The sequence below is a fragment of the Manis javanica genome, chromosome 10 (assembly GCF_040802235.1).
Source record: "Manis javanica isolate MJ-LG chromosome 10, MJ_LKY, whole genome shotgun sequence".
NCBI lineage: Eukaryota > Metazoa > Chordata > Mammalia > Pholidota > Manidae > Manis > Manis javanica.
This window is the reverse complement of record NC_133165.1, coordinates 115,638,222-115,656,499: the sequence shown is the minus strand read 5'-3', so window position 1 is coordinate 115,656,499 and position 18,278 is coordinate 115,638,222. Positions and strand designations below refer to the sequence as shown.

The window sequence follows — 18,278 nt, the reverse complement described above, 5'->3', positions numbered from 1 at the left end:
ATAGTTCAACCTGAAAAGGACAATCACAGCAACCCCCCACCACCACCACCTTCCCCGCAATCACACAAACTTCTGAGAGGCCATCTCAGCTCAGGAGGGGAACACGGGTTCCCGCGGTGCTCAGCAGAGGGGCTGGAAATGCTGCCAAGGGGCCTCCTCAGGAAATGCCAGGCAAACAAAAATTGGAAATATCCTTTATGAAGTCCATCAGAGCAATTGAGCTATTTTCTTTAAATGTCAAAAGTTTATTTTTCTTTAAATGATTAAAGAACATATATTCTCTCTTCTTATGTATGTATATGTGTATACATATACACCATATGTATAGTATGTACTAGTAGACCAAGTTTTCCTTAATAAATATACCTCTTTGGAAATGTCAGTCTTTCAAAGCTGTACTCAGAAGATTAATTACTTAAAAACAGCCTGGATAAGCAGAGAGAAACCTATTTTAAATACAATTTACAAAAACTATCTTTATTCCTACCACACCTGAGAGATTGATACTGGATATTCGGCATGCATTGACTTGCAAAGCAGAAACTGAATCTGTGATCATAAATAAAAAACTGGAAGATTCATGTGGCTAACAATATCCCCAGTGGACAATTATCCCAGACTAGGCCCATGCTGAGTCCGGGCCAACCACGGAAAGAGAAACAGGCAGTTGGGAGGCCATGTTGCCTGGTCAAGAGTGTGGGTCTGGAGCCGGGCTGCCTGGGTTCCTAAGTGGCTGGTTTGACTACTGGCCATGTGTGACCGGGGGCAGGTTATTTAACCGATGGGCCAACATTGACAAATTTATAAGACGGGGGTAATTTTACCTACTCTAGGAAATGTGTTGACGATAAATGTACTGAAAGGGCTTAGACGTCTGTCACAGCGTGAGCATGATACAATGCGTGCTCCCAATATTGGGATTATTATTACTCTAGAAGTAGTTTACTTTTCTAGGGTCTTGAATAAGGCTTAAGATTTTATTTTCCAATCTAAATAAGTGGCCATGGTAACTAATGTCTTTTCTCCAAAAGAAAACGGAGGTCACTTCCAACTGCAGACAAATTACCACTAATGGCAGCACCAAAAGCGTGAGCATGTCCTAACCGTGCTACCGAGTTTGCCCTCAGGAAAGACAGACCTACATACACCGAGTATGTAAGAGACGGATGCAGGCTGAGATCATTTCCCCTCCAAGATGTATTTGCATTTTAACATAAATCTGAATGACAGGAAATGAAAGGCTAATAATGGAATTCCTAGTAAGATGGAAACTGGGAAGATGGAGGGGGCCATGGGGATTCAGGCGGCCCTTTGCTCACCAGAAGGGAAGCGCCGCACAGGCCTTGTAAGTACTGCGTAAGTGCGAGAATTCCTGAAGCAGACCTCGGCCCGCTCTGCTCTGAGGCTCGCCCAGCAGGGCACTGCATGTGGCCTTCCTCAGGGCCCTGGGCCCCAGCCTTCGTGATGCTGCTTTGCAAGAGAGAGGCAGCCAGTCCTTGTGGAGAGGGAGGGCGCAGCCATATGGCAGCTCGCGGTGGGAAGGGAACTGGCATGGACCCCAGCCTTCTCCCTCTCTGGCTCCCGTCCATGGGTGCTGCCTGCTCAGGAGCCTGCTCAGCGAGGCTGAGGCCCTGCTCCCAGAGCCACAGGAGCGGTTACCTTCTGGGAGCCTGGCCTTTCCTGCACACTGACCTCAGACAGGAAGAATGACATAGCAGACATGGGCTGTGGGATCAGACAGGGTAAAATAATACACGTCTATAAAATGCCCCACTCCAGTACACACAGAGGCCCTCACAGGAGGCAGCTATTAATGCCACCACAGTCACTAACAACTTGCTCCCCACAGCAAACATGATGCAGGCAGAATTACCTCACCTCACAGGGGAAGAAACCGAGCCTCTGAGGAGTTAGGTGACACATACACAGCTGCCTTGTTAGTAAGTACAGCATCTGGAACCTAAACCTTCACTCCCCCACATCAAAACTTCCCTGCGCACTGTGCTGAAGGGAGGGGTGTGAAGGCGCCAGGAACAGGCAGGCGGGGCGTGAGCTCCCGGTACCCGCAGCCCAGGGCTCACACCATCGCCCAGCAGCGCTGCTTGGCTGGCAGGCCTCACTTTTGTGCCTAACCCCTGGAGGGTTCAGGGGACCTGGGCGTCATTCTGCCACAGGGTGGCCTTTGTATCACTGAAGATGCCAGAAATCAAGAGCCAGAGTGGTAGCCAAGAGTGCGGTATCTGGAATCCAAGCAGGACAAAGCCCCCAGAAGCCGGGGTTTTAGGGCCACTGTGAGGGTGCAGGCCTTCAGGTTACCCAGGGCAGTGACAGGGAATGAAAAACTCCAGTCTACAGTGAGGCCCCACCACAGGCTGCCCCTTCAGGAAAAACTGCCCGCTAGTTCAATAAGGCTTGCGGTTTGCCCAGAGGCCACACGCAGGCCCCGGGCGACATGCACACTATGGGTAAGATAGTGAAATCCCTGGTCAGTTACTATAAAAACAGGTAAAAGGTGAGGAGCTGTGGTCCTCCAGGACCCAAGGGGACAGAACAAAAGCAAATCACTCTGAGGACAAGTCCACAACCCCGGGCCCAGGGACTCCCACCAAAAACCTATCTCCATGGGAGGTGAGGCTGCAGTGTGACTCCAGCAGCAAGAATCCCTGGGGGAAGGGGAGGGGAGGGGAGGAGAGGAGGGGACAGGAGAGGACAGGAGAGGACAGGACGAGGGAGGGGGAGACCAAGGAGAGAGATTACATCCTCTGACCAGAAACCATAACACAGTGTGACAGAGAAAACAAGCACAGTGGGGGGAAGAGTGGATCTGAAAAAGCAGCAAAGGCCACTCTCCGAGATTTTAATGAAGCTACAAAGACTAAAACCGTGCTAAGACTCACAACTCCTCCCTCACAGCCAAGAGCTGTCAGCCTGGCAAACGGCCCCACGTGGCCTCGCCCGCCAGCCCTCGGCAGCCCCACCCCCTGCCTGCCACCCCGCAGGTCCTTGGTAGGACTGGCACACAGCAGCAGGTCCACACACCTGCTCACAGGTGCTCTTCTGCCAGCGAGACCGACCCTCCCCTCCACCTGCCGCCTCCTTCTCACTCGTCCTTGAAGGCCCGGGTCCTTGAGGCTCTGCTCAAAGCTCCGCGGTGAGCCATTCAAGCACGGAGAACGTTTCTTCTACGCACTCTGAATACTTCTCACTCACCACTTACTCCACTCTGTTGACATGATCCAATTTTACACCCGTCTCCCCCTTACCCTGTGAATTCCTAGAGGGTAAACACGTGGCCAAATCCATTCCTGCACCCCCAGTGTCGAGAGCACCGGCAGAGACTCAGCACATGGGAGATACACGCGTGCTGGGCTCAGCCGAGTGCTCCTAACACGACGCCAAGCACCGCGTTCGTTCATATTTGGAGTCAACGTTATTCCAGACTTGACTCTCAACTGCAATACAGCGGACTTAAATTCAAGCTAAAAGCTACAGCTTGAGACTAAATATCACTTTTGGTCCATTAGGATGTGATGGGTGTGAAATTAAATTCTATCAGAGTAAGATAAGCAGTAGGTTTTAAAATGGGGGGCAGTCCGACAGTGACTTCAAGTGCTGGCGAAGAAGAGCCCTATAGGAATGTGACTTCGATCCTCTTAATTTTCATTTGCTGCCAGAAAAACACCAAAACACCAGATACGCTGAAGATCAAAGCTGTTTTACATGTGTGACAGACAGTTCCATTTTGTTCTCGTAGAAAAGGGAACATTCTCCAACATCTGAAATAAGAGCACTCCTCTCATTAAACCAAAGAAATGAAGCCTGGGGAGATGCAAAGAAATTGCCAACATAAAAAGTGCTCAGGTTTTCATTAGGTTGAGGGATGTAATAAAAATCTTGAACACTCAGGCGCTCAGCAAAAGCTGATGTACCCAAATCAGAACACCTGACAAATTTCTATTCCTTTTAAGGGAAAAAAAATACTTAACACACTGGAAGGTAACCTTTGCATTTTCTCTCCCCCACTGCCTTCACCTACCACCTACAACTCCTGTCCCAGGTATTATTTGTCAGCAAAATTATCCAAATCCTATGCTAATGTTTCACTTTTTAAAATCTCTCAATGAAAAATGTAATTGCAACTGTAATTGTTAAAGCCCGCAGAGCCAGGTTAAGGAAGGGTTAAAGAAGGGTTGTACAACTATGAAATACAGTAAAGAATTACTCCAGTCATGAACTAAGCACATTCTCTTCTTATTGCAGAGAAAAACAGGAATTCTAGACATGTGCCCTTTTCCTTTTTAAATAGTATCTTCTTCTTATTAAAGTAATTCACGTTTCCTATAAAGACTAAAAAAAGGATCTGAGAAAAAAGAAACTAATCCTTGATTCTACCAGCCAGAGATAACTGCTATTAATATTATAGTGCATTTCTGTTGGGTGATTCTGCCATGCACATATGTATTTATTTATGTTTAATATATATTTATCATAGATAAAAATATATAAAGCTACGGACTTATTAGATACAGTATTATGTCCACTGACGATGGTATCACGAGCATTGTAGCAATACAGTAAACATTCTCTGAAAATATATTTATTGGAACAGATAACAAATTACCATAATTTATTTAAACATTTCCAACTGATGGAAAAGTAGACTATTCCTAATATTATCAATAATGCTGAAATAAACCTAAGTATAAATACAGCTAATTACTTGCCGTATGTCTTACAAGGATTATTTAATTTACTCCTCACAACCAGCCTTTCCCAAAACTATTAATAATACTTTGGTTTTGACCGAGTAAACTGAGTCCCAGAGAGGCTAAATGATTTGCTCGAGGTCACCCAGTTATTACGTAGCAGAACCCAGATTCAAATCTATTTTGGCTGGTTAGAGCCTGAGCTCTTCATTTATTTATAGTCGTATCTTTGATGATCTTCATCATCTCTAATCCATAAAACATCCTTGGTCATTCCGAAAAATCAATTACATAATATTGTAGGTTCCCATGATTCCATCTTACTCTTTATTCAATCAAAATTTTATTTTGGTTTTTGCTACAGGTGAAGTTAGCTTTTTCCAAAGAGTTAACCAATTACCCCTGTTTCACTTTTACAACAGGTTTTCCTTTTTCCTCCAGGGCTGTTGGACTATCCCTGTCACATGTTAACTTCTTACAACTTCTCAGAAGTCTGTTTCTAAAGTACATTAACTATCCATTTCTGTACAGTGTTGATTATTTTAGCTTTAAAATATATTTTAATGTTGTTAGGACAAGTTCCCAAGTATTTTCATTTTTTGTCAAAATTCTGGGCTTTTATTCCACTCAGTGGGATTTTAATTAGCTTAGCAATAAACAGATAAGTGAGTCAAAAACAAATGCTCTCTTTACAATATTCCATATTCCCGTTTAGGAACAAAAGAGAGCTGTCAGTTTTATGTAGCTGGTTTCTTTCACCTACGTCTCAGATTCCTGTTATGGATACCGTGAAATAATTGTTTTTCTTATTAAACATAAATCCATTTAAAATCTCTGTTGTCTAGAATCATGATCATACAGCACAGTAAAGAAAACGGAGTAGCAGTTAAAAAAACTGAATTCCAGGCCTTTCAGCTGCTGAGTCATCATAGGCAAATTACTTCTCCAAAGTCTTCCTTTTGTTATCTAGGATATGGGTAAATTACGCTTCTCAGAAATATGCATGGCCCAGAAATGTAGTTCTGCACGCTAATCTCCAGGAAGTCACATGCTACTAGAACACTTTGGACCACAAAGGAAACAAGTCCACAAGAACTACGGAATGCAGCCCCATCAAGAACGACATCTGAAGTCAGTCCCCCATGCTCTTTCTTACAGAAGATGCCCACTCTGAGGATTCACACAAAATTGGTCAAGGATTTCAAAGGACAAGCTTCACACATCTCTTTTCCTGGTGAAGGTGGATGTGGTGGCATACACCAGGAAAAGCTTGGATGTGGAATCAGAATTCGGCCAGCTATCACTCCCACCATGTAACTGGACTGCTCTAGGCCGATTAACCAGTAAACCGGGCCCTCACCCGTGTCCATGAGTGCCTTGTGGGACATACCAGGTTTCCACCAGACACAGTATGTTCTGCCCTTTCAGCTAGTGAGGACAGAGTGGTGGTGGGACTCACAGGGAGAGAGCACAGGGCCCGGAGCCTCGTTAGTACGCAGCAGTAATAAGAAGAAATGACAATAAACTGGTACACTTTATATATTTAGTCTGATGCTTCCTTTTGAATAATGTTACACCTTCTGTACAAAATAACAAGCTGGTCACCCTATGACAGGACAAAATGAGCTTGGGGGTCTTTAAAAAGAAAGAAAACCTTTACAGCTGCAGCAAATGAAACCACAATCTGTGTCCTCTACATAGGAATTTTAAGTTCATTTACTGTAACAGCAACTGTAAGTTCAGGAAACTAATGGTGACAGCTTGATTTATGAATTTTGACATATTTCTTGAACTGGGATTACGTGACAAAGAAGTGGAATTCTAAGCAAGCCAGATCTTGCCTATACATTGAATCCTCAAATCAATAAGCTGGGGTTCTGTGCAACTTGTTTCTGACAGAGGGAAAACACAGTCTGACACAGGCCATATACCTGTAATTTAAAAGCTCCTTAAAATGCTCTCAAAATTGAGCTGGAACAGATTTTGGTATCCACATAGGAAACACTTCACCTCTTTGCTAGATAATAACAAAAGAGAAATCCAACTTGGAAAGCATTTGGCATAAAAACTGACAAGAAAAAAAAAGATTCTCATCCTAAAGAAAGTCCCCCACTTGTTTTCATTTTCACTTTACTTCCTCCAAGTCTCATCTATTGAAAATAAACACAGAAAATGGAATGATAGGGTTACTTTAAACTTTGTAAATAGCTGTGAAATGTTGTCTACAATTTGTATTAAAATACACGCAAAGGGGAGATCAGAAATGAACTAGATCTCCTTGTTCACAGTGAGACTGGTGGGGAAGAGGGGGTGAGGGAAGGAGGTGGAGAGAGAGGGCATGTAATCTAGTAGATACTTCATACACGTGATCATATTCAATCCTTCCAAACCTGCAAGGTGGGTACAACAGTCTTCATTTTACACATGAAGATGCTGAGATTCAGAGAGGTTAAGTTACTTGTCCAAATTTACACAGCTGAGCGATGTTTTGTAAGAGACAAATCTGGGTTTACCTAAATCTAAGTTCTATCTGGACTATGTACTATTACAATTCCAAGCCTTCTGTCTGCTGTAAGGTTCCTCCGTGAGCATCGTACATATTGATGGATCCTTATAAGCCAAGCAAAGACAGATGAGCAGTGACAGGGGTGCCCACCACTAGGGTGTTTTCAATACCCTACCTGGAATTTCCCAATTAGTCAGACACAGAATAATGGGATTAAAGCTTTCTATAAAAATGGAGAAATATGTACTGGGAAAGAGGGCAGATTAAGTTATTATCAAGCAGGAAGACCCAGGCAGAGGGGTTTCATGAAAAACTAATCATCAGGGGGGAAGCAGGGAAAAAGTGGTGGTGGTGGGATGCCCAGGAAGGAACCAGGCTTAGTACATTAAACTGAGTGACACCCAAATCAGATTTTGCATATGTCATGGCTATGCCAGTGGTCAGTCATGCGTGTGCGTCACCGTAAAGCCTCAAGTAAAAACAACAGCAAACATATACTGCAACATGCACCAGGATGAACAAGCACTGATGCACCCGCACACAGACTGAGGGTACAGGTAGAGTACAGGGCAGGGGAGCAGAGAGCAGGTGGACAGGGCGTGGGCGGCAGGGGAGAGAAAGCCTGTCTGCATTGACCTGAGAAGGTGCCCTAGAGAAGACACCTTGTGACCTTGAGTACCAAAGGCCAAGTTAAGGTCATTCAGGTAACGCACGCATGTCGGGAAACCTACACAGTCCCAGGATAGGCCAAGAGTGGGCATGGGGCACCGAGGGCCATGTGACACACCCATTTCACAGCAGCGTAACACTAGTCACACACCTGCTTCTCTGCAGAGCACCCACTCCACCAATGATCCGGGCAACTGACAAGTCAGCCACATAAAAAACCCACCTTTTTAATAGATGACTCTGAGGAATGGCCAATAGTTTAGTGTCTTTACCTGTTGAATGTTCCCACATAGCACAGATTTATTTCTAAAATGAAGTCATACCTGTAACAAAAGCTCTGTCTGTGCCTATGTCTGAACACATGAGATCAAACATGTATGAAGAAAAGAGAAGGAGGAGGAGACGGTGAGCAGCGTCTCCACAGAACCCTCAGCAGAATGAACTCAGCAGGCGGCGCGGCAGACGGCCCATCTTGGCGTGACGTCTTTGCGGAAAGAAGAAGGTGGGCAAGCTAGACCGCTGACCTAGCCATTCTGAAAACTGCATTTAGCTTTACAAAAAAAAAAAAAATCCATGTTTGGTTTTTCTTCTAATAAAGCATTCACTTAAAGAATTTATGGCAATAGTAAAGGAGAGAAGAATGGGGAAGAAACAAGTAAACCACACATTCTTTTTTCTAAGCAGCAGCCATTAGTACCCATGCGCTCTGGCAGCAGAAAACCAAAACGCAGTCTCCACCTCAGGCCCACAAAGGTTTAAAAGTAAAGTAATCACTACAGATGTAGCAAGGAAAAACCATGTAAGTTGTCACAATAACAAGGTAAGACTATAAGTCACTTAGGAATAAGAGAACCTCCCCACCATGACTTGGCAAAGAAAGTCCAGCGATTCCTTCGCCAGCCAGGAAGCACTACAATCTGTCACGTGCACAGACTCTGCATTCAAGACTCATGGGAAGATGCGTGAGACACTTTCCGAGCAGATTCAACCTGAGGCCAGGCGCCTTGACTGTCTTAAATAAAGGCAGCCCAAAGACATCAACAGAAAGGCCACCAGCCTTCCTCTTTCTATGGTGCCCACCCCTGCTGGGCTCGGCACACAGCCCAGAGGACCACATGACCCAACAGTTCCTCTCTGAAAGGCCTCCCCACACACACTTGTGTTAGCGCTACCGTTGCCCATGCACATGTCCTCTTCTATGGGGTAAATGGACGTTTTCACCCAGAATTTCCCACCTGGCCTTGGCCTGTTTGCACAGCAATGGGTATTTACCACGGCAAAGCCTCTGGTGGATACGGAGTAGGGGGTGGACAGTGGTGGCCATTCTCCTTCCCTCTGTTCCTCATGTGTAATTGGTCTGGTGCCCGCCTGTCACCAGGTACCCACCCATGGAATTCCTGCTAGAAGGGGCGGATGGGGAAGCAAGCGCACCATGGCCAGCAGGGATAGACAGAGCAGGGTCTGGCTAGCAAACCCTAGCAAGCTGTGAGCAGTAAAAACCCTTTCTCCCAACATGCCCTTCCCCTTATCCTCCTTTGGTATCATCACATTCATAGAGAACTTGCCCCAGGCAGAGAACCCCCTTACTCCCAGAGCTACACCTGCTGAGGTGACTTTCTCCAGAGCAAGAGACACGTGGCAGTTCCCATCAAGCTGAATTAAATCATACTTAAGTCTCACTGAGTCTTGGTTTCTTCACTTAGAAAATGATGATACTGTCCTTTAGCCCTTCCCACAGAGGTGTCATAAGGTGCTGATGAACTAATGCAGAGGAAAGAATGCTATAGGAGGGAAGGGGCCACACAAGTGTCGGGTGCCACCCAGGAGGTGGACACCACGCTCAATGCAAAGAATGATGTTGAACCAGACAAGCACAGAGACCCAGTGGGCTTAAATGTCTTCTGATCAAACCTCAGGGCCATCAGGTACTGCACAAAACTCTGGAGAAATGTGACAATAATCTGGGGCCTCTAGTTCAAAGAGGCAAGGATGGTCCTTAGGTGTCACTGGAGAAGAAGCTTCAGAGGAGGAGCTTCCTGCAACCAGGGCTGGGAACACTCCCATTGGATGAATGGAGGCATCAGAGACAGGTGGGCACCAGAAGGGTGCCCAGATTTGAACCAAACAGGAGGCCTAAGGGATCTGGCCAGCCTCAGTGACCCACATTTACCAGCCTCCAGAATATCCAGTCTCAAGTCCTTCAGGAAGTCTATTGTTAAACCTCTTCCTCCAAACCCCTGGAAGGCTCCCAAAGGAGAGGCACCATGGCACAGGGAGAGAGCCCAGGCCCAGGAGCTCACAGTCAGTCAAATCCAGTTCTACTCTGGACTCTGCAACTCACTAACTGGATGGCCTCTCCCTAAAATGTGCTTGGCAGACCTGCTCTGCAGGGCTGACACAGAGATTAAAGCTGATAACATGTAATTCACTAAGCACAATGCTGGGACGGAGTAGACACTGAACAAATCATCCGTCCCTTTTTTCTTCTGGGTGAACAATAAACTAAAAACTAGGCTAAATGACACAAAAGCCGTCTAACTCAGATGTTTAGTCTTAGATCCAAATTTCCCTTCAGGTCCCAATCTGGGGAGAAGTGGGACAGCCCAGCTAAAAGGTACAATGAGCACGCACAGCCAGGTGACAGTCATCTACCTCATCATCCATTTCTCCAAAGTGTCACCAAAGTCATCCGAGGGCTGGTGAACTCCGTCCCGTGAGGCAACAGTGAGCAAGGCAGTATCTGTCCCACCCAGTGGCAGTCAGTGCCTACAAGAATAAAGAAGCTTCTAGCACATCCACAATAAGATTGTGAGGTTGGGTCAGATTCTTTGGAAGGAGAAAAAAAATCTCAGAGGTAAAGCTTTTAGGTAAGGCCTTTTGTTGGCAGAGGTAGAAAGCAGGAGAACGAGGGGCATTCTTACACTCAAAGAATGAGCTCCTTCATGCTGTTGAGAGTGTTTGCTCAGAAGTCAGCACTGCTATTAGCAGCTGCACACGTGAAGGAACAAGCCGGTGACTTCCTGCGCCCCAGTGACCTCCCACAGCAGCACTTCGCACGCTCCGCATTTACCTAGGGTGCAATCTGACCCTGACCTCAACGAGTGACTTCATAAGCCTTTTAAGGGTTACTACATTCTGTTCCTGTAAGAGGCAACCCCAATTAACAACACAAGAAAAACTACCTCTTTTGTGCTCCCCAAGAAAGGCAGCTTTGGCCTTTAAAAAGGTAGTGTTGCTTTCTCTCACAAAAATTAGTCCAGTCATTTTCCAAGAGGGATGAGCAGTCTTCTACTCCTATCTGCATGAAGATGAGGAGAAATCAAAATGGCGATGCAACATGTGTAATGGAGCAAGTACCCGGCATCGGGTTCTTCACCACATCCTGCAGGAACCACTCACTGCCCACGCTGCGGAGCACACTACCCCAGAATTTACCATCTTAGGATGACCGTTCAGTGTTTTCTATCTCCGAGTACAAGGACTCTTTACTCTGTCATCTCTATCGAGTTGTTAGGCTCATTCAGTACAACTTAAATTTCATTTTGGATACCGTACTTTTCAGTCTAGGATTTCCATTTGGTTCTTCATTACAGTTTCTATTTCTCTGCTGAGATATGCGATCTTTTCATTCTTTAGAAGCATATATAAAGGATATCTGCCTTTATATCCTTGCACAGAGTTGCTATAAAATCCTTTCTTTCGGCCAAACCTGAGAGCTGTGACATTGCACAGTCTCCAGCATCTTTTTTCTCTAGGGAATGGGTCATATTTTCCTGTGTTTCAACTAAGTTTGGATTGTATCCTAGACACTGGGAATGCTATGCTGTGGAAACACTGGATTCTAGTATGTTCCTCTAAAGAATGCTATTTTTGTTTTAGCAGGCAATTATCTTGGTTGAACTTAAGCTGTAGACTCTAGGGTGGCAGCTCAAATCTCAGTACAGTTACTTTATCATTACCCTGGCTGCTTGGGGCCTGGCTGTCGAATGTGTGATTTGGGCGTCAGCAAGAGTTTAAGTGGCTGGTACACAGAATTTGGGGCTTGCTATTTCCTTTCCAGGATTCCCTGTGACACTTTCCAGTGGCTGTGATTGCTCCAAACTCTTCTTTGATTCTTGAATCTACTAGGACTGTAGATTTTCTTCCAGAGTTTTCCTTGCCCTGCATGGCACACACCATGCTGTTCCCTTCCTCCAAGTGTTGATTTGATTCCAAAATCTGCCTGCTTGTGTCAAATTTGAATGTCTTCCCATTGCTGCCTCTTGTCCGAGTTTGTAGTTATTGGCAGGAGAATTGGTCCAATAGTAGCTTCCAAGACCATTAACAGAAGCAGAACCTCCACGACTTTTTTGCCCAATATTTTACTTCTCCTCCCAATGTTGTGGGTCATAAATTCAGAAAGGGCTTTGCTGGGCAGGCTGTCCCTGATTCATCTGGCATCTGCTGGGCAACTAGGACATGGAGCTTGGAACTAAGGAACCGAGCAACTACCTGAAGAACCTCCAAGGCAGCTTCTCATGCACACACCTGGTGCGTGACACTCCCCGACCGGTCTTTTCTCTCCTCATTGCGTCTCATCCCCCAGTGTTTATCCATGTGGACACGGCCACTCACAGCGCAGAGATCTCAGGGAATCTGTACTTCTTACGTGGTGCCTAGATTCTAAAAGGCTAGAAATGGAACCTGCCAAACTAGCCAGGGGCTTCCCCGAGCTGGCAGAGGATCACTCCCACCGTATTTTATTATTCAAAGCAGTCACAGTGCTGCAGTCATCCAGATTCAAGAGGAAGAGAAATGAAACGCCGACCCTGGATGGAGGAGTGGCGAAGTGGCCTTGTAGGAATACATGCGGAACGAAAGACGGTTTCACTGCCATCTTGGAAAAATATAATCCGACACACGTATATTCAATATCTGATGAAGCGAAACAAAAGCCACCCAAAGGACGACTCTGGGAAGATTCAGGCAGGCTGGTTAAATGTGAAGCATGAGGTCCAATTCTCCCACCACCCTCTTTATCATCCTCTCATATTATTGATATAACGACCTCTAAGTGCTTCAGCACAGAAGAGTTTTCTAATGACAGTCTACTGAGTTTCCAAAGATTTAATACTTAAATATTATGTCCATTTTAAAATGCCTAGAAGAAATGCTTATGATTTACCCTCAGGCCCACTGAGTTACCCCCAGCTCCCGATCATCTGTAGAAGCAGGCCTCAGTGTGGTGTCTCTCCATGGCTGCCCCTCTCTGCCTCACCATCAAGTTCACAGTAGCTGAGGAGTTGGGGTTGTGCCAGTTAGAATGGGCCTGGGGTCATTTCACAGGAGAGAATCAGAGCTGTTCTGGGGCTTGAAGCTCTGCATTTGCTAGACTTTCCTTTCCAGGAAGGCAGCCAGCCTCAGAGGCTCTCTCTTGCCCCCTTTCCTGTTCTGCACAGTCATCACAACTAAGCAGGAAGGGCAAGAGATTTGGGAGAATGTCTCTGACATAACGGAAATCAATGTTAAAACAAGATTTGCTTTATAGAATTTACAGTATACCAACTCTTTAGGAATGCTTGTGTTACAAAGCTAAGTACACCTGTCTGATAAAAAAAAGGCCTCAAAATGGAATATTATTGCCAACATTTTTCTGCATCGCTTAGAGATTCAACTTGGGTCTGAGTCAAGCTGTATTGTCTTCACACACAACAGTGGCAGAAGCTTCTGATACATACGTGAATTCATATCGGCTGGGAATTCCAAGTGAGTGTGGGGTAGACCCTGCTTGCATTTGCTTGCATAAACAGGCACAGATCTAAGATTTATTTTTGTGTAGATAAGGGTCAATGACAACTAGAGGTCAGTAATTATCCCTGTCTTTGAACATTCCTAGGCTCTTTAAATGCCTGTTTCTATCAAGTATTCTCTAGATGACATAAGAGTGTATTTAAATGCACTGGCAATTCATAACTAAGGAGACTGGTTCAAACACACTAAAGACAAATGCAATGCAAAATCACAAAAATACAAACAAATATGATAATTTGTGCTTATTGGGGGGGAATATATACATACACATAAATCTTAGCTGCTTTCTAAGCACCTCGAGCTTTCATTCCAAAAAAGTGAACACATTCTAAATTCTAAGTACTATATTCTAAATGAAGCCACGTATGTATGTATCATGTATGAATGAGAAATAATCTTACCTTGTCTTGGTTATCTTTATTCTTGTAACACAGATTTCCAATCAGACGAATGAGATGAGACTTAAACCCCTCGGCCATGTTGGAGACGTCACCTTCCCCTTTTAGGCACCCACAGGTGCTGAAGACATTTGTGGTGTCATTGCCAGCTACGTGAATCAGTCGTAAAAGGTCTGTAACAGAAAAGAATAGACTTCATTTTCCATAGAAAATGCTCAGTATTTTGTCTTAGTTTTCACAAACAGATCTAATTTATTTTGATGAAATAAAACAAGAAAGGCAGAGTGCTGAAAACTCCCTTTAAATAATAATTAGAAGTCCTTTTGCTTAAAAAATTAACACATGACTCTAGTTCGGGGAGGTAAGCCACGGTATTGCCCTCGCTTGGACTTTCTACTTACCCGCAAAGAAAAGTTAGCTAAAGATTCTCCACCATCTTTCTTGGAAAAATGTTTCCAATTCCAACTTCTTAATGAAGGAACTCATGTGGCAACTAGAGTAGCCAAGTCTGAATGCAACAGCCTATCTGTAATGCGCCGTATGGCAGAAACCAAGAAGCACGTTGACTGTTTTCTCATTGTCCAGGTAACCAGAAGGCAGTGTGCATTCTCCATGGGGCTATTTTGGCTATATTTAGAAGAAATAATTCTACATTGTTATGCTCTACAAAAGGCCTCTAGGCATCCCATGCAATGGACAGTCTTCTAGGAGCTGAATTTAAATGTTTCTACATTATCTCATTTACCCCAACAAACCTATTAAAGGCAGATATTCCTTTTCCAATTTTATAATGAAGAAATCCAGCTCAAAGAAGTTAGCGATCTGGCAGAGGCGGGATGACAACCCGTGTCTGCTCCGGCTCCAAACACATGCTCTTCCCACAGTGATTCAAAACAAAACACCGGTATGAAACCCTAAGAGTGTCCCACAGCTCACTGCCAAGGCATCCGCCCATCTGGATACAATTCAGCTTTCTGGTGCCATTTTCGTAGTGTAGTGATTATAACGTTCACCTCACCATCCATCTTCCCTAGCATATGGGTCTCCAAAATAAGCACAATCTTTTTTTAAAGACCAAAATTGCAAACAGTGAATAACACCACCATAATAGGCATGTGTAAACACAAGAAACAGGTTCTACCTTAATTATTTTGCAAACAGCTTTTCAGCAAAGATGGTAATATCCCAAACAATGGCTTCTTGTTTAAAAGTTTTCTTATAAGAGTCGAATATATCATTATTATGTGTAAAGTACTATATTTCATGCCCCACAAATGTAACAGGGAAAAATTCGCTAACAAATTTGGTAAAACTATAGTCATATAAAAACTGCCATCATTACCACCGAACCCCCCATCATCCCAACTACTACCCATAAAACATCCACTATGTGCCCTGTGCTTTAGAAGCACCGCTGTCCTCACCCACCGAGCAGGCATCCTGAGTTAAACAGCAGGTAAGTGAGCTCTTACCAAAACACCGTGATTCCTCTCAAGAAGAAATAGTCCAAAAAAAAATCTCAAAAATATACCAATACAATGAAAGTAAAGGATCTGCATTTGGACTTATCTTATAGTGACCAGTCAAAGATTTCTTAATAAAAAACTCACCAATCACTCTTTCCAGCAAACCAGGAAAAACCTGCAGATAGCTGAGCAAATCGGTATTAGCAGTCATCTCACACAGGACATCAAGGAGCCTGATTGTAGCCAGTGCCTCCTAAAAAGAAAAGAAAACCTGGCTTTTAAGTCAAGCTAAATGATTTGACTGCCATAAATAACTGTGAGAGAATGAAACAGTCCAATAAATATTAAAGAGCCAGTGCTTGTAACACATCCAAAGAGAGAAGCAAAACTATGGGGACCAAAACCAGAGTATTAAGTGTGTACATGAGCGATCATTTTCACCAGGAGCAACATCTGCCATCAGAGTGCAAGACTCTGTGTCATTTTACATCTTCTCGGAGCAGAGAGTCAGAAAAGTTCTTACTCAAGCAAAAAGACCTTCCAACAGTGGAATAAATGTTCAACATTGCTAGCTATGTACATAACATTTATGCAAATACTTTCTTTTTAAAGTGTTTCCAGCAAGCAAGTTCTACTTTAGAGATACAAATACCCCATGAAATATATTAATTTCTTGTCCACAGGAATCCTGTAAAAATGCGGTGGTCAAAAAAACTCTGGCTGCAAGAACTTGCATTATTTCTGGGTAAATATAAACTCGTGCAGAATCTTGGTAGGTTGAAGAGATATTATTATTTGAAAATGTCAGTTCATAGAACTGCTAAATGATTTATTATCAAACAGACTACATGATCAAGAAACTACCAACAGGGGGTAGTCTGAACAAAATTTTTTTTTTTTTTTTTTTTTTTTTAAGAGTATCTTTATTTTATTTTATAACAGTATTTTAATGACCTGATATTGTGCTTTTTTTTTTTTTTTTTTTTTTTTTTGAGAGGGCATCTCTCATATTTATTGATCAAATGGTTGTTAACAACAATAAAATTCAGTATAGGGGGGTCAATGCTCAATGTACAATCATTAATCCATCTCAAGCCTAATTCTCGTCAGTCTCCAATCTTCTGAAGCATAACGAACAAGTTCTTACATGGTGAACGAATTCTTACAGAGTGAATAAATTCTTACATGGTGAACAGTACAAGGGCATTCATCACAGAAACTTTCGGTTTTGATCATGCAATATGACCTATAAACCATCAGGTCAAATATGAATATTCGTTTGATTTTTGTACTTGATTTATATGTTGATCCCACATTTCTCCTATTATTATTATTATTTTTATTTTTAATAAAATGCTGAAGTGGTAGGTAGATGCAAGATAAAGGTAGAAAACATAGTTTAGTGCTGTAAGAGGGCAAATGTAGATGATCAGATGATCAGGTGTGTGCCTATGGACTAAGTATTACTCCAGGCTAGACAAGGGCAGCAAAACATCCACGGATGCAGAAGATTTCTCTCAAAGCAGGGGGGGTGAGGTTCTGAGCCTCACCTCTGTTGATCCCCAATTTCTCACCTGATGGCCCCCCTGCGACTGTGCCTGTCTTAGGTTGTTCCTCCCTTGAGGAATCTTACCCGTCTCTGGCTAACCAGTCATCTTCCGGGGCCATACAGGGAAATGTAAAGTTGGTAAGTGAGAGAGAAGCCATATTGTTTGCAAAGGTTAGCTTTTAACTTCTTTGCAGATTTATGCCCTGTGGCTTCTATGCCCAGCACTTGTCTCGAGGTATCTTTACCACCTGGAGGAATTATGATACTCGGTAAATTCGATATGAGGCACGAATTCTATTTAAGGTTTGTAATTAGGAAGGAAGAAGAAAAGCTATAGATGTAGCATATGAAGGAAACATGGGAGGATTGATTATTTCTTTGACATATCTTCTTGTAGAGTACCTTAAGTATGTACAGGTTTTAAACTACTAACTAATTTGCACACACATATTAACATAATAGGAATACGGTGACATAAACAAAGCAAATCTATAATTACCAGCCATCTCCAGTGAAGCCAAGAAAACCATTTAGGCACCCTAGGCATTTGTGAAAATTTATCTATGATATGATGGATATTTTCGAACTGTACTTGAACCATCAGACAAATTAAAGCAGCCCATTTCTGGGATCTGTTCACATCCCATATGTTCTTTTAACCATAGATAGTCTATAGTCATGAGATTTTGGGGTGCTACAACTTGCACCCCTCCCAACTCCTGGTTGAGTTCCAACAGTACAGATCCGGTCAAATTCGTTGTCTCACTGTACGCACATGCCAGCCTAGACATCTCCCTCCTCATTCCTATGGCAAGTCCAGGAGACGGTGGGCTGGATGCAGCCACAACCGCAGCATCGTCCGGATCCCTGTGGAGGCTTTTTGATGATCATCCCCCGGCACGAGTCCTCCAGAGAGTGCTGATGCCGGAAGCTCCTCCTCATATCGTATCTTAGTTCATTTTCTGGGTATCCAAGCTAGGCCTTGATCTTCTGCCTAGAAACAAACAGACCCTTTGCCCACACTTTGACATGCCCTCTATACCACTGTGCAGAACTCATTGGAGGTCAGCACACAGTAACTGCTTTTTTTTTTTTTTTTTTTAATTAAGAGAAAGGAATATTATCAGAAAAGAGTACCTCCATAGCTGATCATCTGACACCCTTTAAGTGATCAACATTAAGGATATTTAAAGC

The 18,278-nt window shown here is 43.8% G+C and overlaps 1 protein-coding gene across 9 annotated transcripts in view; it reads right to left on the bottom strand.

The window, feature by feature from the left end:
* The window catches only part of ATXN10 (ataxin 10), a 169,936-nt gene that overhangs the window by 69,837 nt on the left and 81,821 nt on the right, over positions 1–18,278 (bottom strand). For all 9 annotated transcript variants that reach the window (XR_012121638.1, XR_012121639.1, XM_073214031.1 and 6 more), the window contains 2 exons: positions 15,680–15,788; positions 14,073–14,242 (listed from right to left, as the gene is read on the bottom strand). Coding sequence is in view for 7 of the 9 variants with exons in the window: in XM_073214031.1 (XP_073070132.1) it covers positions 14,073–14,242; positions 15,680–15,788 (279 nt within the window). In the remaining 2 variants the exon portion in view is untranslated. The remainder of the gene's footprint in view (positions 1–14,072; positions 14,243–15,679; positions 15,789–18,278) is intronic.